This window comes from Sander lucioperca, chromosome 5 (genome assembly GCF_008315115.2).
Source record: "Sander lucioperca isolate FBNREF2018 chromosome 5, SLUC_FBN_1.2, whole genome shotgun sequence".
Taxonomy (NCBI): domain Eukaryota; kingdom Metazoa; phylum Chordata; class Actinopteri; order Perciformes; family Percidae; genus Sander; species Sander lucioperca.
In genome coordinates, this window is record NC_050177.1 from 17,185,677 (window position 1) to 17,212,635 (window position 26,959).

Genomic DNA, 26,959 nt, shown 5'->3' on the forward strand with positions numbered 1-26,959 from the left:
GTCACTGCTAAGATGTGTGAGAGAGGACGGGTATTGTATGATATTGGTAGAATACTCATCATTTGTGCTACTGGTGTGATGATATGTGAAAGGTATGGAGACGAGTTAGACCAATGTTTACCCTGTGTATGTATATTTCTTATTTTATTTATCTTTTTTTTTTTTTTTTTCGCTCATTTGTTGTTATCTTTTTCGTTTTTGCTTAGAAAGAGAGATCACTATTGTTCTCTGTTTCTATAAAAGGCAATAAAAATGTGAATGACAAAAAAGAAAATGACAAGCAACGGCTGGAGGAGCGCCTTAAAAGATATGTAGCCTACTGGTGCAGCGTCTTGAGCATATTGATAATTAATTAACGCATGCTCTTATCATATGATATGGTTTTGCATGACAGGACAAACTTTGAATTCAGCCAACTTGTATCCAAAGTTGAGGATGAGCGGATCGTGGCTGTCCAATCTCAGAAGAGGATCAAGGAGCTTCAGGTACTTCGAAACCTCGAGGGCTAGCTGAAGATTTGCTACGAGCCAGTGAAAGATCTCAGGTTTTTGGTGCTTTACTCAGGCCCACATTGAAAAGCTGGAAGAGGAGATTGAAGTGGAGCGTGTTGCCAGGGCTAAGATAAAAAAACAAAGGTGTGATCTCTGCATGGAGCTGGAGGAGATGAGTGCCAGCGCCGCTCACATTGACATCAACAAGAAGCGAGAGGTCGAGTTTCAGAATCTGAGACGAGACCTGGAAGAGTCGACCCTCCACCATGAGGCCACCGCTGCAGTTTTAAGAAAGAAACGCGCTGTGTGGCTGAGCCGGGAGAGCAGATCGACCACCTACAGATAATCAAAGAGAAGCTGGAGAAGATATAGAGCAAATATGAGATGGATGCCATCCAGCGCAATGATGAACTGGAGGAGGCCAAGTGAGAGTTGTTCTTCTACACATAGATAACAAATACATGAATAAACACTAGAAATGGGATATGTGCAATGTCAGAAAATGACAATCATGGCTACTACTTCATTTGGTTTTGCTCAGGAAAAAGCTTGCCCAACGCTTGCAGGAGGCTGAGGAGGCCATTGAGTTTGTGAATGCTAAGTGCTGGTCTCTGGGGAAGACAAAGCAGCGGCTGCACGGAGAGGCGGAGGACCTCATGGCTGATGTGGAGAGGGCAAACGCTCACCAGCTGGCCTGGATAAAAAGCAAAGAAGCTTTGATAAGGTAACAGAGACACCCTGCAAGTGAATTATGCTGATAAATCACAACAAGCTACAAATGCCAACAGTCTGTAACATTGTCATTCGGAATATTTTGCTTGTCGTGATTGTTGATTTATATAGGCTAACATACCAGTGACTCTACCCATAGCCAGTTAATGAAAGCCTTTACATTTGGTGCTGTAAACACCTGTTATGTGGCAACAGGAGTTTATTTGGAATATAGATGAACTGGGTTATTAGCACGAGCAGCGATTACTGTAATCATCCAACAAAGGATACAGCAATTAGCGCAAAAAGTTAAAATCTTAAAAATCGGACGAACCATCCTTATCCAAACCAATACTGTGTGCAGGGGCGCCATATAGGGGGGAAAAGTTAGGACAATTCCAAGGGCCCATGACTGACAGAGGCCCCAAAAAATAGGTAAAAACTAATATAAAATGATTAAACCATCATCATTCAGTATATATATATATATATATATATATATATATATATATATATATATATATATATATATATATATATATATTTCAAATATAATAATAAAATGAATGATCTCTTTGTTTTTACTTGTTTTTGGCAGTAAAAGTTAAATATCCCCATTGACCAAAAAGTAAACACCCATATTGACCGATCACCCCCCTGTATCTGCATGAAATGGTTTGGTCCTGCCTTAGCGCACTCAGTGACGGTGTTTAGTTGCAGTCAGTAGATGTGTCGGTACACGATCCGTTCTGCCTGCACGATCCGTTCTGCACATGCGCAAGATAATACTGTTTTACCGAGGATACGACCTGCACGATCTGTTCCACGCTAGCCTATGGTTAGCCTCCACCGGGAAGCTAACGTTAGTTTAACTAACAGCTAATTCGGCTAACCGCTTCAGATTCAGTCTAAAATAACGTTAACTCAAACGTAATGGGAAAAGCAGGCTACAGCTAAATTAAGACTTCACAGAATAACAATAAAGACAAGTATTGAGTGATTGTATTTTAAATGAGCACAAGTAAAGTAGAACTGACGTAACAGCTGTTATATATGTTAGGTGTTTGTTATATATGTCAACGTTTATTTTCAAGTTTTATTTTGAGGGTCTTTTAAAGTTATTACATGCTGTCTCAGCTAGCAGTTAGCCAAATTAGCTGTTAGCTAAACTAACGTTAGCTTGCCTGTGGAGGCTAACCGCAGACCGCTACAATCGGCTAGCAGTTAGACGAATTAGCTGTTAGCTAAACTAACGTTAGCTTGGCTGTCGACCGGAAGCGTGGAACAGATCGTGCAGTGTCGTAAATCCTCGTACAACCGCGCATGCGCGAACATTTTGCGCATGTGCAGAACGGATCGTGCAGGCAGAACGGATCGTGTACCGACAAGATGCACCAGAACTACAGTGACCACGATGTTACCAAGTAACGTTAAATCAAAATCTGGTTTTCAAAAAGGAAAGAGAGAGAGGAAAGACAAAGGAAAGGGTGTCAAACTGTAACTGTAAAAGAAAGGTGGGTAGCCTATAGTCTGTGAGTGGTATTAAAGCAGCCATATTATGCTCATTTTCAGGTTCATATTGTATTTTAAGGTTGTACCAGAATAGGTTTACATGGTTTAATTTTCAAAAAACACCATATTTTTGTTGTACTGCAGTGCTCTCTCTCACTGCTGCAGATCCTCTTTTCACCTGGTCTCTGTTTTAGCTACAGAGTGAGACCTCTTTTCTTCTTCTTCTTCTTCTGTACTATCTCTGATTGCACTGCACATGCCCAGTAGCTCAGATGTAGATCATGTCAGCTAGCTAGCTCCATAGACAGTAAAAGAAAGGCTGTTTCTACAACTTTGGTCAGTTACAAGGCAGGATTAGCTGGGAGACTTCTAAATGAGGGCGCACATGTAAGTAGTTCTTTTGTAGATTATGGTGAACTTGTGTGTGTTGTAGCAGTGCTTTGCTATTGAGAACGAGGTAGCATGCTAGCGTTAGCATGCTAGCGTTAGCATTAGCGTTAGCATGCTAACGCTACGAGCTAATGGTTGCGGTTAGCCTGCTCGTTTCGGCTTGTGACGTCACAAGCCGTGTCGATTTTGAACAGCTCACCCAGAGACTGAAGGCAGGACACATTCAGAAACTGTATCTCACTCTAAACAGCATGGAAGGATTTTTTTCAAAGTTTGTATGTGTGTGGAAGCACCAGAGACACAAAAGAACACCCTAAATCCCAGAAAAAGTGATTTTTTTCATAATATGGGCACTTTAACCTGTTGGCTTAATGTCCATAGTGAAATAAGCTAGCTAGCTACAGACTAGTGTTAGCCTACATTTAATCACCATTTAATCAGTGCAGGGAAACGTTTAGCAAGATATTCATATTAAATCATTGTCCCTGCCCCTTTTAGCAGACTTAACAACAGATGAGTCAGCAGCACCCCAGTCTCCCCCTAACTGTGCCCCTCCCTGTCCCAGTGAAGAAGGTGAGCAACGTTGTGTTCAATGACATGCCAGTTAGCATCATAGCAGGGAGTCTGTGGGGATTTCTCTGTCTCTCTTGCTCTTTTTACCATTACAAAAAAGATAATGAAATATTTGACAGAAATTCAAACACAATAATTATTTTCTCACATAATGATCATGAAATAAAAAAAACAACCTACTGTCTGTACTGGATGCTGGACAGTTGGAAACAGTGAGTAGCTTACCTGAGCCTGCATGTAAGATACAGACAATATTAACTGTATTGATCTACAAGAAGCAAGACAGTTGCACACCTTTAATTAGAGTTATGTAAAGCTTTTGATGGGACAGTTAGGTCCTAGAGATGTGGTGACAACAGCTGCGCAGAGGGGGCCCAATTAGATTTTTTGTCATGGGGCAAACTGTGTGTCTTCTAGATTCTGTCTGAGTGGAAGCAGAAGTATGAAGAGAGTCATGCAGGGCTGGATGGATTACAGAAAGAGTATCACTCCCTCAGCACTGAGCTCTTCAAAATAAAAAACTCTCATGAAGAAGCTTGTTATGATGTAGACAGAACAGACCCAAATGCAAGGCTTCACAAAACAAAGTTTTATTTAAATAATTCAAAGGGAAGGACGTGGGGAGGCGGACGCCAGGGACAGGCGCTAGGGCAAGAGGGCAGAGGTAGGATGGCGAGGGACTGATAGTCAGGGTAGGATGGCGAGGGAACACAAGGCGGACGCCAGGGACAGGAGCTAGGGCAAGAGGGCAGAGGTAGGATGGCGAGGGAACACAGGGGAGCGCGGGGAAACCGGGGCCGAGGAAGCAGAGGGAAAGGCACTGGAATCCAGGGAGCCGAGGAGCTGGAGCTGGAAGCGAGGTTGGAGGAGGGAGCTGAGGAGCTGGAGCTGGAAGCGAGGTTGGAGGTGGAACGGAGCAGGGAGCCGTGAGGGGGGGGACTGGATGGCAGAGCCAGCTGACTGGAGACAGCATGAAGGTGGAAGATGACTGCGGAGAAACAAACACAAAGAAGGGGTAAGGTACAGGCAACAACAACAAGCTGAGACCGGTAAGTACAGAATCTTCCTCTGGAGCTCAGAGCGAAAGTCACCAGTGTGGCTGAGACAACGATCAAGCGAAGAGGGTGAGTTGGACCGGGGTTCATATACTGAGCTTGATTGTAGATGACTGTGTGTACAGCAGGAGAGGCGATGATGGGATGGCAAACAGGTGCGCGTCGTCAGCTGGCAGCAGTAGACCGGAGGGGAGGGGGGAGAAAAAACAGAGGAGGCACAGAGAGAGGCAGGGCCAACAGAGAAACTAACCGTGGAGAACAAAAAAGAACGAGAAAATAAACAAAAACTCACAGCCAGCCGACCCCAACCATCACAAAGCTTTGGAGCACCTCGAGGTCCTCAAACGAGATAAAAAAAACTGCAACTTACGCATATCACTGTCAAATAATACTGCTTTCTTAAAAGGAAGTTTCATCTGGAACATGGTTGACAGTGAATCAGACGATTTTGAACATGCATTAATGCACTAATAGACAAGGACGTTTTTATATGAATGTTGTGTTTACATAGTAATTTATTTGGCAACCCAGGGTTTTCTGTACCACGAAGGTGGATCACTTGTTACCGGGTTCAATCGCCGTGGTAACTTGTAAGTGTAATTATGGTCAGATCTTGTGCCTGACTGATGGGGAAGATCTTGATAAGCGTTGTGATTTACGCATTTACAGCGTCGGCTATTTTTTTGACAGCTTTCCTCCTGTTTTAGGAAGCAGCGACTGGATTGCGTTTTGCCTGCAAAACCGTGTCTGTGTTCTTCATATTTATGTAGAATTATAGTTTGCTCTTCTTATATACAATATGCGGCTCTGGTAGATGTTTGCGATTGGTCGTGCTGTGCAAACACCGCCTCTTTTATGTGAACGCGCCGCTGGATTGGGAAACCCTGGGTTGGTTGAACTAGTTGTTAACCACCGTCGTGACACAGCTTATGCGGGACCGCGGTTGTTAGGGTTAGTGAAGCCGGGTAACTAAAATAAATCCAGGGCATGTTGATCTTGATTCGTAGTAGCCTACAGGCCTCAGAAGGAAAGACTAGACAGCGGTGCATACTCCCAATAGTGGACATGATGTGGATAATTATTGTTTGTTTCTGTGTGGTTGTTAATTGAAGAAATGTGTTACATTTTTAGAGGAAATCTCTGATTTGACTGAACAACTTGGAGAGAATGGCAAAGCCATCCGAGCTGGAGAAGACTTAAGAAACAAAGTGAGACGGAGAAGACATAGATCCAGACTGCTTTGGAAGGAGCTGAGGTAACTTCACGTAATATAAAGAGATTATATCTATATCATTTCATGGGCACATTCTTATGTTTATCAATGTATTCTTTTTTTGTATCTGTATGTATTCAAGGTTTCACTGGAACATAAGGAATCCAAAAGTCTGCGTATCCAGCTGGAGTTTGCTCAAGTCAAAGGAGAGATTGATCGCAGGCTGGCAGAGAAGGATGAGGAGGTCGAGCAGATGAAACCCAATCACCAGCGCATTGTGGAAACCATGCAGTCGGCCTTAGACGCTGAGACATGCAGCAGGAGCGATGCCATGAGAATCAGAAAGAAGATGGAGACTGACCTGAATGAGATGGAGGTGCAGCTGAGCCACGCCAATCGACAGGCAGCTGAAGCCCAGAAGCAGCTGAGGAAAATGCAAGCCCACCTTAAAGTAAGATATAACTAGGGTTGGGCATCGTTTTCTTTTTTTTGATTCCAATTCCGATTCTTCCTTTCGATTCCGGTTCTTATCGATTCTCGATTCCAATTCTTTGAGGGGTGGAGTTGAAACGGGTCACATGCTTATTTCACAAATAAGAGGAAAGTTTTATTTTGATTCAATGGTGGGTTGCAGTTTTACTGAGCTTTTTCAACGTAAAATAAAGCCACACTGGAGCGCTGCTTACTGTGCTCCATCGCTGCAACACAACAAGCGCCTGGCCGCTACGGAAACTAAAACTTGCGCATGTTAAATTTGGAACCCATGATCAGATTTCAAACCAAATCCTCCAAACGATTCCAATGAAGAAACGATTCCACTGGAATAGTAATTTTTGAAACGATTCCAAGTAGGAATCGGTTCTCGATGCCCAACCCTAGATATAACGCACAAGCATATAAGCTTTTAAAAGCCATTTTGGTTAAATCCACTTTAACCTGCGGGTCTCTCTGCAGGAGCAAACCCTTCAGCTGGATGAGGCGCTGTGGAGCCAGGAGGACCTGAAGGAGCAGGTGGCCGTTGTGGAGCGCAGGAGCAACCTGATGCAGGCAGAGGTGGTGCAGCTCACAGCTGGTCTGGAACAGTCGGAAAGAAGCCGTAAATTACCTGAATGGGAAGCAGCTGATGCCTGTGAGAGAGCAGGGCTGCTGCACTCCCAGGTGAGCAGCATTTTAACAATGCATCAGTGAGGGCCAATGGAATCAAGGCTAGCAGTTGGTGGAGACCAAAACAGAGTGAAAAGAGAGTGAATATAAGAATTTGAAATGTGAATTTGTTAGGTCGGCAGAAACACCAAACTCCAAGTGAATGCTAATGTTGCAGGAAGTTACCTCACTTGACCCAGATATTTATACGGTTGAAGTGATGTGGGACTGGTTGCATTATTATTTAGTTTTTTTTTTAACCTGGGTTACAATAACTTTGTGAAGTACAAAGACCTTTGATTGTCCTTTGGCTACAGAACACCAGTATCCTCAACTCCAAGAGGAAGCTGGATGCAGATGTCAGCCAGCTGCAGGGCCAGGTGGAGGATGCAATCGAAGAAGCTCGCTCTGCAGAGGAAAAGCCAAGAAGGCAATCACTGATGTAAATATTATGCACTTGATCTTTAATCATATCTAGAACGTACAGATTTATATGGTGTGATTAATAACTTTAAGAAACAGTGATGCCTGCTTGTCTCTATGGATGCTGTTGTTGTCAGGTCCAGCTTTTATTTGATATTTGTCATGAATTATAAATCAAACACCAGTTGAACTGGCTGTGTTCTGGTAGGCAGCCATGATGGCAGAGGAGCTGAAGAAAGAGCAGGACAGCAGCGGTCACCTGGAGAGGATGAAAAAGAAGCTGGAGGTCTCTGTGAAGGAACTGCAGCACCGTCTGGATGAGGCAGAGAACCTGGCTCTGAAGGGGGGCAAGAAACAGCTCCACAAACTGGAAGCTCGGGTATCACGCCTGTCCAGATGAGAGTTATGTAGCATTACTGAGAGGAGGAATGACTGCTGATGTTGGGTTTGGACTTTCTCTTATAGGTGCGCGACCTGGAGGCGCAAGTGGAGAGTGAACAGAGAAGAGCTGCTGATAGCATCAAGGGGATCCGCAAATATGAGAGGCGAGTGAAGGAGCTCACATACCAGACTGAGGAGGACAAGAAGACGGTTTTGAGACTGCAGGACCTGGTAGACAAGCTGCAACTCAAAGTCAAGTCATACAAATGGCAGAATGAAGAGGCTGTAAGATCTTTTTTGGCTGCCAGGAAAACAAGAACCATTGTTGTTTTTTTTCCCATTATGATTATAGCTTCCTATGTTTTCTTGCTTCAGGAGGAGCGGGCCAATGCTCATCTTGCTAAGCTGAGGAAGGTGCAGCATGAGCTGGAGGAGGCACAGGAGCGGGCAGACGTCGCTGAGTCCCAGGTCAGCAAGAGCAGAGAGTTTGGAAAGGTAACACTTGATACTTTTATAGTTGAGTTTGAAACCTTATTGGCTTCCCGGGTCTAAAATATTGCTCATTAATCAAAAATAAAACAAAAAATGCATCACATAGGTAAAAAGAAATGTCTATCAATTATTAAAACAAAGAACACATCAACAACAACACCCTTTCCTGTCTTGTATACAAAGTACCTTTGACATCCTATTCAACAGTCCCTCTCCTTATGACATCACTCTGTAACACTTGAAGCAGTGTGCCTAAGAATTCTTCTCCTTTGCTTTTTTTCCTTACCTTTTCTTGCCTTTCCTTGGCACCATACCTTCCCTGTCTCAGGCTGCTGAATCTGAGTAGACCTCTCAGCGATGACAAAGAAGACATCCTCTCTGCAAGCTCTTACCGGCAATTTCCACTGGATGCGGAACGTCTGCGGAACGTCTGCGGAACGTCTGCGGAACGTCTCCGGAACGTCGGCGGAGTCATTAGGTTTCCATTAAAGTCAATGTGTGTATTTCCACTGACTGCAGAACGTCTGCGTCCCTACTCCGTCCCAGCTCCGTCAGTCCGCAGTCCTCCGGAGCAGATACGCAGAGCTTCTATTTTTGACGGACGACGGAGAGCTCCGCAGCAATTCAGCACAATTCAGATTGTGCGGGACAGGAAGTCGAGCACAGAAACTTACTAGAAAGAAAGTTACTTTTCAAAATAAAATTCACCGTGCTCACGGCGGGTCATATTTTCCTGCACTACACCTTGAAAACACAGCACAGAGTTGTTTCCCCTCTACTCCTCTGGATGGAAACAAACTGTTGTTGGTTTTGTGGTTCTGTTTATAGAAACTACATCCTGTTATATCGCGCGAACATACGTGAACTCTGAGATCAGATGGTCGGCTGGCCCCTGCCGTTACGCAACAAATCCGGACCTGGTGGGTATTGACGGACGGCGGAGCACGTAGCCGTTCCGCAGCGGAGCCGGTCCGCAGACGTTCTGCATCCTGTGGAAATCCACGGTTAGTACAACTCCACACTCACCACAGTTGTTTTACTGCCAGATTGTAGCAGAATAAAGTGTGTGAAGCACAAGCCTTGTCATTATTGTCTTTCATTAGATATACTGTACAGCAGCAAAACATAACCTTGTTTCTGAATGTCAACACACACGAATGGATTCTGGTATTTAATCATAGTTCTTGGTGTATGAGCAGTGCTAATGGGGCAGTCAGAAAAGTCCCTGTAGCAGATAATCAGTTTGGTAGAAGGAGCGTGTGCAGTTTGAGTCTCATTTGAGCGTCTGTTTGCAGGGATCATGGGCAGATGGCAGCAGAATGCCTGCTAACATTAACATTCTGAGTTAAAATAGCACTGTCACTCATCTACATACAATACCAACTGCTGCTTTGATTTGAAACAAGTACTACATTTCTAGCCCTTCAATTAGTAGTCCATGGATGGATGCCTCACTATATCCTTTAACTTATTCCTACATGTTATTTTGGTTATTATCTGTAACGATGTGTGTCTGTCCGTGGACCGATGGTGCAGGAAGGATGGACTGGCTCTGGCTCTCTCTTTAATCCTCAGCACACAGTCTTCATCCACAGTGTGTTATGTAACTGCAAGCGTTCACATCTCCAGTGTGGAGAACCTTTGTTTAACCAGGTTAGCAGATTGAGAACAAATTCTCATTTGCAAAGAGGATGCGACACACCCCCATCATCACCTGTTCTGTCTGTTACCCTCCGGCAGGCGCTACAAAGCACTCAAAGCTCGCACCTCCAGACTGAAGGACAGTTTTCATCCAAGAGCCATCACTGAACTGAACTAAATCAAAATCAAACATTTCCCTACCTTGGTGTCATGAACTAGATGTGCAATAATACAACCTGTGCAATACTGTTTCCATGCTTTTAAAATGCTTGTTCATATATTTATTGACTGGGATGACTGTGAATGTGTGTATGTTAGAGTATTTTTTGTGTATTGTGTATCTTCATTCATCCTTCTTGGACAAGACAGGGCATAAAACGTGCGAGACAACATAAAGTTACAAAAATACGGATCAAATATAAATACTGAGTGTAGTACAGAATCTGCATACAGTGTGTGCAAATGGAATAGTGAAAAAAAGCATTAAACAGATATTAAACAAATATGACAGCAGTGCAGGTGAGATTGTGCCAATGTGCATTGGAACATAAGAGACAATAAAGTGAGCGTGTGCAATACAGCTTATACATTGTTTCTATCCAGCGGATATTTTTAGTGCATTCATTGTCTGTTTGACTACTGACCATGTATATACTTGTCCATGTCTCCCAGACAGAAAACAGAAGACATTTTCATTAAACATGGTGTAAGATGATAGCGCCACCTTGTGGTTCAGGGTGTAAAACAGCAACGTTTAATGACAGCTTTTTGGTTTATTTCAGCATGTATTGATTCCAGGTCAAAAGAAAGAACATGTAGAATCAGTATGTATAAGCTTAATTACAACCACATTAATAAACGGTTCCTGATGTGTGTCTGCGGCTGTCATATCTGAAGGCCAAAAATAAACTTGGATGTGTCGTAATACCAAGCAACAGTGCAAATGAGGAACTCACAAGTTTTTTGCCTTTTTGGTCAAATTCAGTCAACTCTGGCTCAAAGCTGCTTCTTTGAAATGAAATGCTTCGAGTTAAGTTATATGATACCATCAAAAAGTCTTCAGTTGTTAAATACAATCACAAGAGAGCAGGCGCGCGGTAACCTATTTTTGACCAGGGGTGCTGAATAAAACAAAATAATGGATGTCTGACGATTTCTCCCCCCAGGAAATGTTTCGGATTTTGACAGCTAAATACGTCCTTTTAGAGGCCATCCACGCGGAGACACTTTTTGATGCAAATGCACATGTTTTGCATCGTTTGGGCCCGTCGTCCACACGGATCCAGTAAACGCACTGCCTGAAAACGCACTTTTTTGAACCCGGGTCCCAGGGTGAAAAAATTTAGAAAATGGCTCTCTTTTGGCTTCGTTTGGATGGCGAATACGAATACGTTCGTATCGATGATGTCATCGCCACACCCCTCGACCTCTAGTGCACGGCCACACACGACTTCACTCACTGCGGTGAAGCTAAGCGAGCATATCCCATCTCAATGGTCAAACCAGCTCACTTCATCTAGCTAAATAGTTTGTCTCTGCTCCCTGACACTTCCCTCTGCTCTGCTGGTCCTGGATTCTACACAAGATATATTGTTAACGTTATGTAGCTAACGTTAAACATCGCTAAAGCAGCTACGTTACGTTAACGTTAGCTGCTATGGTTAGCTGTTTATAAAGTGGAAGTAGACAACTTATCAACTAGCTAGCTAATCTGTCTGCTTAGCAACTCCTTGAACGGATTATAGTAACTTTTAGCACGGCTTATTGTAGAAAGGCTACTGTAAGAAAAACGTGTAGATTATCAAAAAGACATTGGATCATTGATGTTTGTTTGACTGCCGATGTTAGCTAGTTAGCAGAGCTAACGTTAGCGCGAAAAAAAAGATCGTTTTGGTACGTGTGGCCGTGTATGGGTGAGAGTGAGAAGTTTTAGAAAAGGCCTGGGCAGTCACAAATTCCACTGTTCCACAATTATGCAACAGCCCTCGCCACTCCGACTCCACTGCGAGGACCCTAACATCACAGAAGCGCACTTTACGTCATTAGCCTGTTTCAGTATAGCTAAGGTAAATTACTTTTCTTTTTTTTTATATATTCTATTTATAGCTTTTCTGTTTAACAAACAAGAAAAAGCACAGTAGAACATAACAAAGCGACCCGTCCATAGACAAGCAAAAAATAGACAATAACAATTAACAATTAGGTAGCTAAATGAAAAAGAAAATATTGTAACAAAGTAAGTATACATTATACATGTACAAACACAGGATCAAATGAAAGAAATAAAGTAAAAGAAAGAAATGATGCAAATGATGCTCTTCTGAGAAACAGTAAAACCAGTTGACACAGTCACCAAGTGAAAATCAGGCATTTTAAGACATTCTTGATAGATAAGATAAAAATGGTTGCCAAATTTCGTCAAAGGTTACCGAGTTGAGGGAGACATTGTATCATACTTTCTCCATATCCATCCTCGCTTTTCCACAATGTCAAAATGTTCCGTTTGGCAATAATCATGCCATATTGAACAGTCTTGCAATGTAGGTGGTGCAACATTTTTAGATGACTGGTCCTGCCGAAAACCGCAGTACACGGGTCTAGTACAATGTCACAGTCATAAACAATGGAGAGGCAGGTAGAGATATCTGACCAATATCTGTTCAGCTTAGGGCAGGACCAAAAGAGCTGACCCAGGGTGCCCTCAGCAGACTTACATTTCAGACAGTATGGGGAGACAGAAGGATAGAAAGAATGTAGTTTAGTATAGGAGTAGTGAAGTCTATGGAGCACTTTGAATTGGATTAGCTGGTGTCTAGAATTTATAGCGCATTTGTGGATGTCTTTAAGATGAGAAAACCAGTTTTCATCAGTAATTATCACACCCAGGTCCCTTTCCCATGCTTCCTTCAAATTCTGTGTAAGAGTTGGGTTAAATGCTGTAAACAGGTCAACAAATCGAGAGACACATTTTTTGGAGTCAGGGGGCTGATTCATTAAAGTATAAAGTTCAATAGGGGCTCTATTTTTCCAGATCTTAAAAGCAGCGTCAGTGAGCGAAGGGGGGAAGGCGTGATTATAGAAAACAGGCGTGGCAGTGGAGGTTTCAGGTGAATTAAATGATTTCCTTATTTGATACCAGATTCTTAAAGAACTTTTTACCATGAAGTTATTACCTGATATGGTTGAGAGAGGTTTGGCTGATGAGAAGAGAAGAGCAGGAAGAGAGCTCTTAGAAATATCCTGCTCAATGGTAAGCCATGGTGGAGTAGAGGCAGTAATGTTACCTGGGTATGCGTCTTGCCAGTACATTAGTGCTCTAGCATTTGCAGCCCAGTAGTAGTGTCTTAAAACAGGTAAGCTGAGGCCCCCGGCAGATTTGGGCTTAGTTATGTTCTTTTTAGAAATATGGTGAGCTTTAAATCCTCAAACAAATGGTAAGATAATTGAATCTAATTGCTTGAAGAATGCTTTAGGTAAAAATATAGGCAGGTTTTGGAAGAGGTAAAGGAACCTGGGGAGTGCAACCATTTTAATTGCGTTAACGCGACCTATCATTGACAGAGGTAGTAGTCTCCAGGTCTCAATGTTGCTCTTAAGTTTTCCTAGCAAGTTCAAATAATTCAATTTATAAAGAAGAGTAGGATTTTTGGGAATGACGACTCTTAGATATTTAATCTTGTCTTCAGTGATATGGAAGGGCAAGTTGTTAAGAAAATCAGGATCCATGTCTCCAACAAGAGGCATGAGTTCACTTTTCTCCCAGTTTATGGTGTAAACAGAAAATCCACCAAATGTTTTAATAAGTTCTAGCAGCGGGGGTAGGGAATTTTCGGGGTGGGACAGGAACAAAACCACATCATCCACATATAGTGAGATGCGGTGGTCTACTCTGCCTAAGATTAATGGGGTGATAGAGAGATGATTTCTTATACTGATGGCAAGGGGTTCCATCGCAATCGCAAACAATAATGGGCTCAGAGGGCAGCCTTGACGACAGGAACGTTGTAGTGGGAAAATGGGGGACCTATTATAGTTAGTGATGACAGAGGCCATTGGAGCAGCATATAACATTTCGACCCAGGAAGCAAAGCCATCACCTAGACCAAACTCCTTTATTACTGTTAGGACGTATCGCCATTCTATCTGGTCAAAGGCTTTCTGGGCGTCCAGCGCTAAAATAGCAATTTTAGAATCGTTGTCGTATCTGGAGTACATAATATTCATGAGCCGTCTGACATTAAAAAAAGAAAATCTTCCTGGAATAAATCCTGTTTGGTCATGGTGGATTATGTTTGCGATATGTTTATTGAGTCTGTTTGCGAGTATTTTAGTGAACACCTTAAGATCGCAGCCTAGTAAGGCGATGGGGCGATATGAGGCGGGATCAGTCTCTTCTTTATATTTTTTCAGTATCAGGGAGATATTAGCAGAATATAAAGATTCAGGTAGATGACGAGTTACAATAGAGTGATTAAACATCCTTAACATAATTGGAGCAACTTTGTCTGAGTATGCTTTATAAAACTCAATGCTAAATCCGTCTGGGCCAGGGGTTTTCCCATTGGGGAAGGACTGTATTGCTTCTTTGACTTCCTCTAGTGTTATATTTGCATTCAGCTCTTTCTGTGCAGAAGAGCTTATTTTAGGTAGGTGAAGGGCTTGAAGGAAGTCGGATATTTGAGCGGTGTCAGCTGAGGTTTTGGAGGTGTAAAGGTCTTACGGAAGGTTTCATTTATTTCTTTTGGGCACGTGGAAACGGTTCCCGCTTTGGTTTTTATTTTGTGAATCATCCTCCTAGCCTGTAGGCCTTTGAGCTGGCGAGCCAGTAGTTTATCTGGTTTGTCAGCGATCTCAAAATGTTTTTGTTTTATCTTTAAAAGCATCAGGCTTACCTGATTGGAAAGGATAGAATTATATTTAAATTTCAGTTTCATAATATCATTTAGTTTGGTTGGCGAAGGAGTGATTCTATAATCCTGTTCAAGCTTTGAAAGTTGTGTGGTAATTTCAGTTAGCTTCTTCTTTTTGTCTTTATTCAGTTTGGCCTCGTAGGCAATAATATTTCCGCGCATAACAGCCTTGAAGGCTTCCCATATAGTTGAGTCAGTCACTTCAGAGGTGTCGTTGTGAGAAAGATAATCTGTGATTAAGCTGGATGTGTTTTGGAGAAATTGTGCGTCATTTAAAAGTAGTGGATTGAATCACCAAGTGAATGTGGGCTTTACACTCTTGAAAATATATGCTAATAATCAGGCTGCAATGACCTCACCAACAGTTTCTGAATAGCCTAACTTGTGCCTTATCCACAGCAAATGTGTCTTAACCACGTCACAGTGGTTTCTGTTACACAAAACATATGCAATGAAAACAATCGTACTTACAGGCATTGCCCTCACAGGGAACGGAATTATCTTTAAAGCAACTTATTGTTTTGCAGAATAACCAAAGTTTCTGGAGACACTGAACCAGCGTGTAAAACGTAGGCTAGTTCTTTTCCACACATGAACAGGAAGTAGGCTGAACATATTCCCGTATTTCAGGATAATTACCAATTGTGCCCAGTTGATGGCACTCTAACACAACAAATGACACAAGACAAGAAACGGCTTATCATTCATTCTCATCTCAGCTGAAAAGACCGATGAAAAGTTTCTGTCCCGAACCTCCATCCAGGATAGCTGAAGTTGCTTGGCTGACAGAGCTTTTCGAATCCTTCTGTAAAGTTATCGTTAGATGCTATGATGGTGCTGCTAACGTTAGCCGAGTTGCTTGCTAACGTTATTTCAGACTCAGGCTCTTCAGCTGTCCCAACAGAGTTTGCCCCGAGTAAACATCAACTGTAACATATGAAATCTTGCTAATTTTAGCTGTATTACTATGCCGGAAAAAAAAATCTTATCTCGTATCCTTTTCTGTGACATATTCTTCTCTACAACTAAGTTCCAGTCAACTAGCATCAGCCTGCTCGCTTCTCAGCCACGTCACTTGACTCACTTTCACTTTGAACTCTATAGCAGCTATAACAGTTAATTTTTAGTAGGCTATATTCGAACTTATCCATAACCCTTTTTTGCTATTTGCCTCATTATTTGATATACAAAAATATAAATAATGTCAGTGAATTAGTAATTATTTAAAAAATAAAAAATAAAAAAACCCAGCTCCTGCCAGCAGGGGGTGCTGCAGCCCCCTCAGTACCACCATTCCCGCGCCCTTGCAAGAGAGGCTTTAAAGATGTCTGATAATTCATTATATTCAATGCTCTCTACTGCTTTACTACAACCACTCTAATCATCATCATTATCATCATCATCATCATCATCATAATCTAATCATCATCATCATCATCAGCAGCAGCATCACTGTTGTCCTACTGTAATCCACTTTATATATGCAGTCAAACAGTCAGGGAGCCCCTCATAAAAGGGTAAAAACAGATATAATAACAAAAACTAAGGAAATAAATAAAGATGAAATCACCAGAATGATGAATTAAGTATTACAATGAATCATGAATTATAAAATGGACAAATGTTTCTGCATTAAATGACCAGGATCATATAAAATGAGTGTGTGAGAAGTAAACAAGAGCTGGAGGAGAGTCAGGTCCTCCTCAATCACAGACCGGATGTCTGCTAAAACCTTTCAAACTAAAACTTAAAAACCACTTGCATAAAAAGCAAATACCAAGCAAAATCCAGATCTTTATACGTACATCATTATAAAAAGTGTGTACATAGGCAGGGTATGGGAGTTGTCAGTTTTCGTCCTTCATGATTATTTTACTAACTGTGGAGCCTACCGCTCAGCACACTGAGGCTGCGTAACTGCGCCAGTGGAAAGAGCTTGGCTAAAAACAAACAACTACTTAACTAAAGGCCCACTTACTCATTTTTCCAAGCTTTCAACCGCATTTCCCCGGCAGAATGAGTTTGCCATGGAGATCGTTTACAAGATAGCTTGTCACTTGTTTACTAACTTTGAAACACGTTGTGCTTTAATTTTGAAGTCAGATTTGTTCAACTTCCGGTGCCCACGTCTCGCTCTGTGCGGCTTGACACTGTACAGAGTATAGAGTGTATGGACGCTGGTCTGTAACCTCTTATAGACAGAGCGTGCCGTGCCGTGCAGTGCCGAGCCAAGCCAAGCCGAGCAGGCTGGAGCAGCGGAGCGGGGGGAGGACACCGAGCAGCACACGCATTCTATCTGTCCCCGAGAAGCGGGAGATATTCAGCGGCACTCAGGTCGCCATGTCGGGTTCGTTCTGTAAAAGTTTGTACCCGTTCAGCGGGGAGCAGCACCGACAGGGACTGAGCTTCCAGGCCGGGGACATTATCAGGGTGGTCCAGGCTCTGCCTGGAGGCTGGTGGGAGGGAGAGAGGGATGGAGTCCGAGGATGGTTCCCCTCCAGCTACGTGCACGTCCTGGAGGTAAGAACAGAGTCCAACTTCGTCTTTACTTCTTATTTGAACTTAACACAGTCAAGTCTCAATGGATCTGGCTGTCAGTCAGACTTTGACTTTTTATCACTTTTTAATTTTCTTTTCTCTCTCTCTCTTTCTCTCTCTCTCTCTCTCTCTTTCTCTCTCTCTTTCTCTGTCACACACACACACACACACACACACACACACACACACACACACACACACACACACACACACTTGAGGATAAAGACAGCATTGACAGTACTAATAAATGGTTTTCCCGTGCTGTGCTCATCACATTAACTGGAACCTTGACTGGCTGCACACTTCCTCATTCCACACATTCCTCAGTGAAATCCTCAGGTCAACTCTCTCTCTCTCTCTCTCTCTCTCTCTCTCATTGTCAGCCCCTCCCCCCCCCCCCCCCCCCCATGCCGCCCTCTCTGTTGCAACTTTGAAAAGATCTCCCACTTTTTTTTCCTTCTTTCTTTTTTCTTTTTTTTTTACTTGTGTGGCTCTGTGATTAAACTGATTGAGTTTGTGGTTGAGTGGGTGACCCCAGAGCTCTGAGCTATGGCACTAGCCGTTTTCATCACTTCTGTCTTCACTCTGAATGTGAGAAGATAGAAAGAGAGTAAAAGGGATTGTGGGCGTGTGCTGATTCAGACAGGACCACATTCACCTGCAGAAGTTCAGCACAACATGGAGGTGAGGGGTGGGGCCGCAGCAGACAGATCCTCCACCCTGCAGTGTTCAACTCTGAGAGGAGAAAGGAGAACTGAACCAAACCTTCACTGGTTGCAGTCTTCCTCATTAAAAATAAAATCTATGGGATCATTAGCAAAACTAATTCTAGAGAAAAAATAGGTATTAGCCGAAATATCATCATTGGATATTTATAACTTCCATTATTGTCCTTAAAACCCAGCACTGGTCAGCTTAGATTAACTCAAACAGCAGAAAGTACATCAATAACCATTTCACAACAATTCATTTTCAAACCAAACATTTGCTGGCTCCATCTTGTCATTTCTAAGAATGTGCATTTTTCTCTGATTTAATTAAGCTGGGAATTAAATATCCTTTAACATTTAAAGAAGAGGTCAAGCCGTTGGCCAGTGTTAGAAGGATATTGGCGGGTATGTGGGCCATCGTCTTGGGTCATTTTTATTTTTCCAGTGAAGAATGTTCCGCTCAGTAAGTCTTAAATCTTAAAAACAAACTTGAAGAAAAAGAAAGAATCGATATTGATATCACCGTCCTAAGACGTCTAACTTAGACTGTGACCTAGCTTTATAAAACTGATGCCCAGCTAGATAAAGGCTCAGCCTTTAAGCTAGGCTGAATGAAGCAACAACAACATGCTTATCTGATGTTGGCGGACTTATCTCAGGTAGATTATTCTCTGTTTCCCGGGGAGAAAGTGTGCTCTGCACATCTGAACTGGTCTGAGGAAGAATTCAGTCCTGGACCGACTGTCCTCGTCAGCGAGCCGTTTTGATATGAATATGAATTATTCCTTATTATAATCCATGTACCAAAACTCTTTGAAATGTGACTGAAAATTACTAGTTTGAGAAAATAATCTTAACTCAAGGTCCTCTTTACTGGCTTTGTTTGACTGTGTCCTAATAAGCAAAGTGAAAGCTCCGGAAATAGCTAGTAAGATGGCCTTGAGTTAAGATTATTTCCTCAAACTACTTTCTTAGACTTGATTTCAGAAAAAAAAAATGAATTTAAAGCTTAAGAAAATAGTTGCCAATACAGAAATGACAGTTTCAAAGAAAAAAAGATCCAAGGCAGGAAAATTATTATAAAAAGCCTTTATTTAGATGGCTATTTCATATCGAAATCTTACATTAAAAGTAGAGCTGGGCAGCAACCCACGCGTATCGGCACAAAGCAGCCTTCTTCAGGGTTATGGTTTTAGGGTTACAGAAATGACTGTCATGTGTGTTTATAATATCTGGGCTTCAGCGTCAGTGTAACGTTCAACTTCCAGGATTGCTCCGGTGTCGCCGGAAATCCCGCCAGATGTCCCTCATTTTCGGCCTGATGTCCGTCCCCTTCCTCTTTTTTTGTGTTGGCATTCTAAACTCCGGGGATTTATGAGGACTATGGTTAACTGCTCCTCAGATCTCTGCAGGGTAAATCCAGACAGCTAGCTAGACTATCTGTCTAATCTGAGTTTTCTGTTGCACGACTAAAACGTACACACGTTTCACCAAAACAAGTTCCATCCCAAGGCTGTTTTGCAGAAGCACCGTGGCTCCGTCTGGTGCTTAGGACTGCCCAAGACGATTGTGATTGGTTTAAAAAAAATGCCAATAAACCAGAGCACGTTTTTTTCTCCCATCCCAGAATGCTGTGTGGACTAGCCAGACCCTCCTCCGCAGCGCTGTGGAGGAAAGTCTGGCAAAGCGAGACTAGTGTAACGTCTGCAGAGCGTGCTCCAGCGCTGCGGCTCCAACATAATCGGGGAAACTGGCTACAGCTTGCATGAGAGCAGCACGTAATTGGTGCGTGTGCACGGCAGAGATCCGCTTTACAAGCATTAAAACTGGACAGTCTGCTATTTTTCTTTTTTATCACATGAGGTGTGTGCTGCCCTTTCACACAGAAATGGATCATAAAGTGTCTATATTTCTTTTAAACCAAACTACTGATACACAGGAAATGACTTAATGACTGTCAGTGACCGTGTTGGCAGTTTGGTTTAGAGAGTTTCTATTTGTATTACTGTTTCCTGTCACCTGCGTCCTCTGATAACAGCTGACAATAGCAGCACTGTGCTGGCTCCAAAAACTGCAACTACAATCCCAAAGGAAAAGCTGACCGCCTCGCCTGTGACCCTAACCCTAACCCTGGCAGGTGTACCCAGGTAGAAGATACATTCCGTGGCACTTCCGCTCCACGAACGGTCCATACACGTTATACATGCAATGTAGCCAAAGCAATACAGTAGTTCATCTGGAACAAAGAGATTTATCAACTACGTTAGGTAAGCTGAACTCCACATAATGAAACTGGAGGTTTCCCCCAGTTCTCCTCCAATGTTGACGCATGGCGATGAAATGACTGATGGTGACACTGAAACACTTCTCTATTTTATCATTCTGGAACTTACACACACACACTTACACTAAACACAGAGGAGCTACCGCCATTGCTAAATGATCAGAAACTGAGGCTGATGTGTGTTATCACCCAGGCAGGGATTGTTGCTAACACTTTATTTGAAGGGGTGTGCATAGACTGGCACTGGTCATGCACATGATGGAATCTTGAATGAATGTTTAGGATTGTTTCAGTCCTAACCTGCTCTGTGTGTCAGAGAACAGGCTAAGCGATGGGTGGCCTGTTTGAAAAACCGCTCACCCTGGCTCTTTTTTTGCGGAGATTTCACACACTTACTCTTACTACTTCATTGGTCAAAATGAACACTGATCCTGCCCTCCAACTATATAGAAACAAGGCGGACAAAAGGTAACTTACCTTGGCTGCTTGTTAGCCAAACCATAGTAAAGTGCAGACCTAGCTGAGTTTCAGAGGAACACACAGCAGTGAAGGGCGATGTTGACAGGCTTTCTCTGTGACCGTAGTTGACTGAAAAAGAGCATTGTTGTTGACTAAAGGGCTCTGGGTTGGGACCGTAAGAGCAAACGTTGGGTTATATGTACCTTCACTCCTTCAATTAGGCTACTGTGAGTCTCTCCGTGGCTGTAGGTGACTAAAGTGTTGGCTAAAGGTCACAACGGGGAAAAAAATCTCATTCCCTTGTGGTAGGACACAATTGCTCTTAGTATATCTGGAGGAAAAGAAACATACGTTCCATTTGCCACAGTACGCTCCCTCGCTGTATGCCAGGAAGAGGTGTCATGCTCACCCCTTGTGCTACTGGGATTTGTATTAGGGATCGAGCGATACTGGTTTTTCAGGGCCACTTCCGATACCGATTATTAGTAGTTAATGAACCTGATAACAGATATTTGGAACCGATATGCATTTACAGTGAAAATGAAAATCTTTAAAGGTCCCATGGCATGAAAATTGAGCTCATAAGGAGAAAGGTTACCTCCCCTTTCTCTGAATTTCGGGAAAGAGACTTCAGATACAGTATTAGGGGACCACTAAGGTCTATATAAAAGAGACTTCAGATACAGTAATAGGGGACCACTAAGGTCTATATAAAAGAGACTTCAGATACAGTATTAGGGTGCCACTAAGGTCTATATAAAAGAGAGTTCAGATACAGTATTAGGGGGCCACTAAGGTCTATATAAAAGAGACTTCAGATACAGTATTAGGGGACCACTAAGGTCTATATAAAAGAGACTTCAGATACAGTATTAGGGACCACTAAGGTCTATATAAAAGAGACTTCAGATACAGTATTAGGGGACCACTAAGGTCTATATAAAAGAGACTTCAGATACAGTATTAGGGGGCCACTAAGGTCTATATAAAAGAGAGTTCAGATACAGTATTAGGGGGCCACTAAGGTCTATATAAAAGAGACTTCAGATACAGTATTAGGGGACCACTAAGGTCTATATAAAAGAGACTTCAGATACAGTATTAGGGACCACTAAGGTCTATATAAAAGAGACTTCAGATACAGTATTAGGGACCACTAAGGTCTATATAAAAGAGACTTCAGATACAGTATTAGGGGACCACTAAGGTCTATATAAAAGAGACTTCAGATACAGTACTAGGGGACCACTAAGGTCTATATAAAAGAGACTTCAGATACAGTATTAGGGACCACTAAGGTCTATATAAAAGAGACTTCAGATACAGTATTAGGGGACCACTAAGGTCTATATAAAAGAGACTTCAGATACAGTACTAGGGGACCACTAAGGTCTATATAAAAGAGACTTCAGATACAGTATTAGGGACCACTAAGGTCTATATAAAAGAGACTTCAGATACAGTATTAGGGGACCACTAAGGTCTATATAAAAGAGACTTCAGATACAGTATTAGGGGACCACTAAGGTCTATATAAAAGAGACTTCAGATACAGTATTAGGGGACCACTAAGGTCTATATAAAAGAGACTTCAGATACAGTATTAGGGGGCCACTAAGGTCTATATAAAAGCATCCAAAGAGCACCATGTCATGGGACCTTTAAGTCAAAATTAAGATTTTGGAATGTTAAAAACACCAACACAAAACTTAGTTTAAATGCAATTATTTAATGAATTAGAAACTTTGGACATAACACCCAGTAAAAGAGAGTCAGATAGTGTTGTGGGGGGGGACATTAAGTCAGACTCAGTGGTGAGTGAAACCGAAGCAGAGGGACAGACTCAGAGCTGTAGCTGAGCGAGCCAAAGTAGAACACTTTTTAATAATTAACGTTTACCAGTTATTAGGCAAATAAAACGCTGACACAGATAATCTGCAAAATGACAAAAAAAAAAACGGCCCGATAATCGGTCTATCCCTCTGGAACTGTTGTCATCTTCAGTATTGTGTCTTTGTTTTACAACCCTCGCTTCATTTACTACATAACTTTAATGGGGCATAAAGTAATACACAATACATTCATCATCTAGCAAACTAAAAGGTCAATTCTTAGCAATACTACTTCTTTGCTGAGTTCAAGATTTAGTTTTATTTAATCTGGATTATCTAATGATGGATAATGTTAATGATCTGTCATGTCATGAACTGTCATTACTGGGCCCTTTCTTTGTGGCAGCACAATGACCAGTACAAGCAGCGCTCTGACTAGGCCTGTCGCGATAGTCAATTTATCAATTAATCGCACGATAAAAAAAATTAGCTCGATAATTTTTCCGGCCGCCGATAATTTCCATTTGCATGCTTGTTTGTTTTGCTTGTCTCTCTCTCTCGCTCTCTCTCTCTCTCTTTCTCTCTCTCTCTCTCTCTCTCTCTACCAAAGAGATTGGAGGACCACTCTCGGTTCCTTAGCGTAACGAGGAGTTAACCCTCTTGTGAGTCGCATGGTCTTTGTGTGGAGGCGGGACTCCTGGCGGAGAGAGAGAGAGAGAGAGAGACAGAAAATGCGAGTAGTTGGAGCGGGGTTTTCCGCAGCACTTTGCCGTTAAGGCGCCGTCAAAAAAAGAAGACTTATATGAGCGATATCCGCCGTGTTACTCGGCGTCCGGTTTTCTCCCTTTCATTCCAAACCACGCAGTTGACAACCTGCAGGTGGAGGTGATGGAGACAGGCACGGACATAAACGCCGCTGTGGACTTCAGTCTTGCAAGCGGTTTCAGGAAAGTTGCTGTATGTGTCCGACAATGCACAGAACATTAACCGGTACAAGCCTACAGCTGTTAGTGTGTCAGAGGCTCCCGGACAGTGAACTGAGACTCCATTACAGAAGACTGAAAAACAACTATTTTGGTACAAACATTTACTCGCCATGTGGCAGATAGTCACATAGAAATAGATATAATGTATTATTTAAATTTAATATTTAGTGTTTAATAAATAATTGTTAAATGCAGTACAGAGTCTGTAGTCTATCACAAACACTCAACTAATGCTGCAAACATTTGATAGCCAGTATGAATTACTTGGGAGAACATACGTGTCACAAACGGCAATTCCACAACTGTACAACACCGTGAAAGACGACATACTAAAGGAGATCAAAGACATATTGTGGATATTTAAAATGTCTTCCAGTTCCAGTGTTAAATATTCTTTAGAAATAAAAGTTTATTGATCTTTGAAAAGGTGTACCTGCATTATTATGTCATTATCATTATATTAGATGAAAATGGTCTCAGAACGACAATATTATCGTTTATCGCAATAATTTCCGGGACAATTTATCGTCCAGCAAAATTTGTTATCGTGACAGGCCTAGCTCTTATATATAAGTATATGATACTTTCCTGACCTGGTCTTTGTGATAGCCTACCTCAGAGGGCACAAGTGGCAGGTTCATTCAAATGGCACGGCACTAAGAGAGCTGAAAGAGTGTTGACTTGGAAAGTCCACTTCACTATTCGTGTATTCATTTTAATCACCTGTACCATTAACCTTTCTCACCTTTTTATTTCTGATGAAAGGGCTGGGAAAAGGCTTCCATTAAAGATGAAATGATCCAGAAAAATGCTTTTTGAGAGTTTTTTGTGATTGTTGCGGGCAAAAATCCTTGATTATGCGGCACGTTTTCTTAAAAAATGCGATGGAATATGGCGGATATTTATGCAATTTTATGCGATGAAATTGCGGGAACTTGCAAAAATTTCGGGAACTTGCAAAAACTGCGGTTTCATCATGGCTTCATCGCGGGGTTTGCAGATTTTCGATTATGTTCACGTCGCGTAATTACGTCACTTCATAATGTTCCCATGGCAACAGGGGAAAATGGCTCTTATGTGAAGTAAACGCAACATTTTTCAACTTTCTGCTAAGATATATGTGACTTTTTTGCAACGGAAATGCGGGGATTATGAAATCGTGCAAGCCCCGCGTATTTTGCGCGGAAATCGGCAATTTATGGGGCGAAAGTGCGGCGTATTTGAAAAAATGCGGCCCCCGCATAAATATGCGGACTTTGGCTGATTATGCATTGAATTATGCGATCGCATAATCACGTTTTTCTGGAGGGACTGGACTATGTCAGGTTGGGATATGGTAATGAGCATTTTTCTTTATTTTACTGAAAAAGACTGATAATAAAAACACCAGTTGCATCCCTGGTTACCATACAAACAGATACTGTAGAGCTTCTCATAAGACTTTGCGTCAGCTGCTGGTGCCATGTTGGTGGCCCATAGTAAAACCAGTGGAATTCATTGGTGACTCGCACTGCGTTCTAGCCTTCAACGACCTGCCGGAGGCAGTTTCACACTCTGGTTACTCTGAGGCTGAATATGACATTTCCATAACAAATCAGGACTCCCCCAAAAGTAGCGGTGCAGCTGGGCCTGCCAGGGGCCATCTGGAGGGGCCCTCCCCCTTGACGCCTTCATGTGGAAGTCTCATGTTATATATTTCTGTCTGAGGAAGCTGGCAAAGTTCGAGGTTGACAGGTCCCTGATGACTTTGTTTTATAGATCTTTTATCGAGTGGTTTTTACCTTTTTTCTTTTATCTGCTGGTATGCATTCTCAATCTAAAACAAAAAAAAAATGCATTGACAAAGGTAATCGAGGTCTGTAGCTGGATCACGGGTACTCAACAGAAAAGTCTGTCTGATTTGTATAGCAAACAGTTGTTAAAGAAAGCAGAATCAATTCTGTCTGACAGCACCCATCCCCTGCACCTAGAGTTTCAGACCCTGCCTTCTCGTTCCCGCTTCAAATACCGCTAGTCAAAACCAACAGATACAAACACTCATTCATACCCTCAGCCATCTCACTGCTAAACTCAAATAGGATCAGGTAATATCAGCTTGACCACAACCAAGCATGATAAATATGTTGTTTTTTTGTTCTCACATTTTTGCTATTTATTGTTGTATTTGTATTCATCTTGTGTACTTATCACTGCTGCGAAACCAATTGCCCCTTTGGAGACAAATAAAGTTCTAATTGACTTGATGTTGAGTGCAGGTTGCCACTAGGGGTGGAACAGTACATGTATTCGTATTGAACCGAAACGGTACGGGCGTCTCGGTTCGGTACATGAATTTACACGGAGAATACACGGTATAAAAATAAATAAAACTTGCGTGCAAATTAATTAATGTAATGCGGAACTACTGTTAGACATGCGGTTCTTTAGGGACACCTAATCTGAAGAGTTTAAAGACTCTATTTGTCCATTGTTTATTTCTAAAGAAACACAACAATGTATAAAAGGCTCCATTACCTTGTACCTCACGTTATGGCTCCGTAGCAGACGTTTTTGTAAAAATAGGCTAACGATTGTGTCATAACCACGCGACTTACTGTCGCACTTACTGTCGCATAGTAGAGGAATTACCGTATAGTACAGGAGAAGCGCGCAGGCAGTTTCGTCTCACATTAGCTGTTACTAATGTTAACTATCATTTTAGTGATCAATAATTAGCCTGTGCCTATGTTATCTCCTTACATATACCTACGCTCTCCGTCTCTGCAAGATTGGGAATGATTGAGATTTCTCTTGGCACAGCTACCAGAAGACTTACAACTTTCAGACAGGTTGCTCACGTCACATTTACGTCGTCTCTCTCAGTTGGAGGCTGCGCAGTAACGCTCAGCGCTCACCGGAAAAGTGCTTCTAACGGCCTTCACTGGTCTCCGTCCAGAGCAACGGGATCTGTTGGTCCATTCTTATATACAGTCTATGGCTCTGACGCTCCCGAGCTCCGCCTACATGTCGAGTCAGTCGGTCCAGTGAGTCCACACGAAGCAAACTAGTCCCTTCCATATACAACCAAACACGGACGTAGCTGTATCCCTTCTCGCCTCGACCACAGATGGCCTCCAGGCCCGTTTGCTTTGCTGTTTGCTCCGGTATTAGCTGTTAGCTCCGCCGTTAGCTCTTAGCTCCGCTGTTAACTGTTAGCTCCGCCGTTAGCTGTTAGC

The 26,959-nt window shown here is 42.4% G+C and overlaps 1 protein-coding gene and 1 pseudogene across 1 annotated transcript in view; both read left to right on the forward strand.

Moving 5' to 3' along the window:
- Positions 1-377: 377 nt before the first annotated feature.
- Positions 378-8,788, forward strand: LOC116067453 (annotated as a pseudogene).
- An 8,151-nt stretch (positions 8,789-16,939) lies between these two features.
- Positions 16,940-26,959, forward strand: part of LOC116067528 (growth arrest-specific protein 7-like) — a 60,007-nt gene continuing 49,987 nt past the window's right edge. Inside the window, exon 1 of the mRNA XM_031324012.2 lies at positions 16,940-17,455. Coding sequence (XP_031179872.1) covers positions 17,276-17,455 — 180 coding nt within the window. The 5' untranslated portion in view covers positions 16,940-17,275. The remainder of the gene's footprint in view (positions 17,456-26,959) is intronic.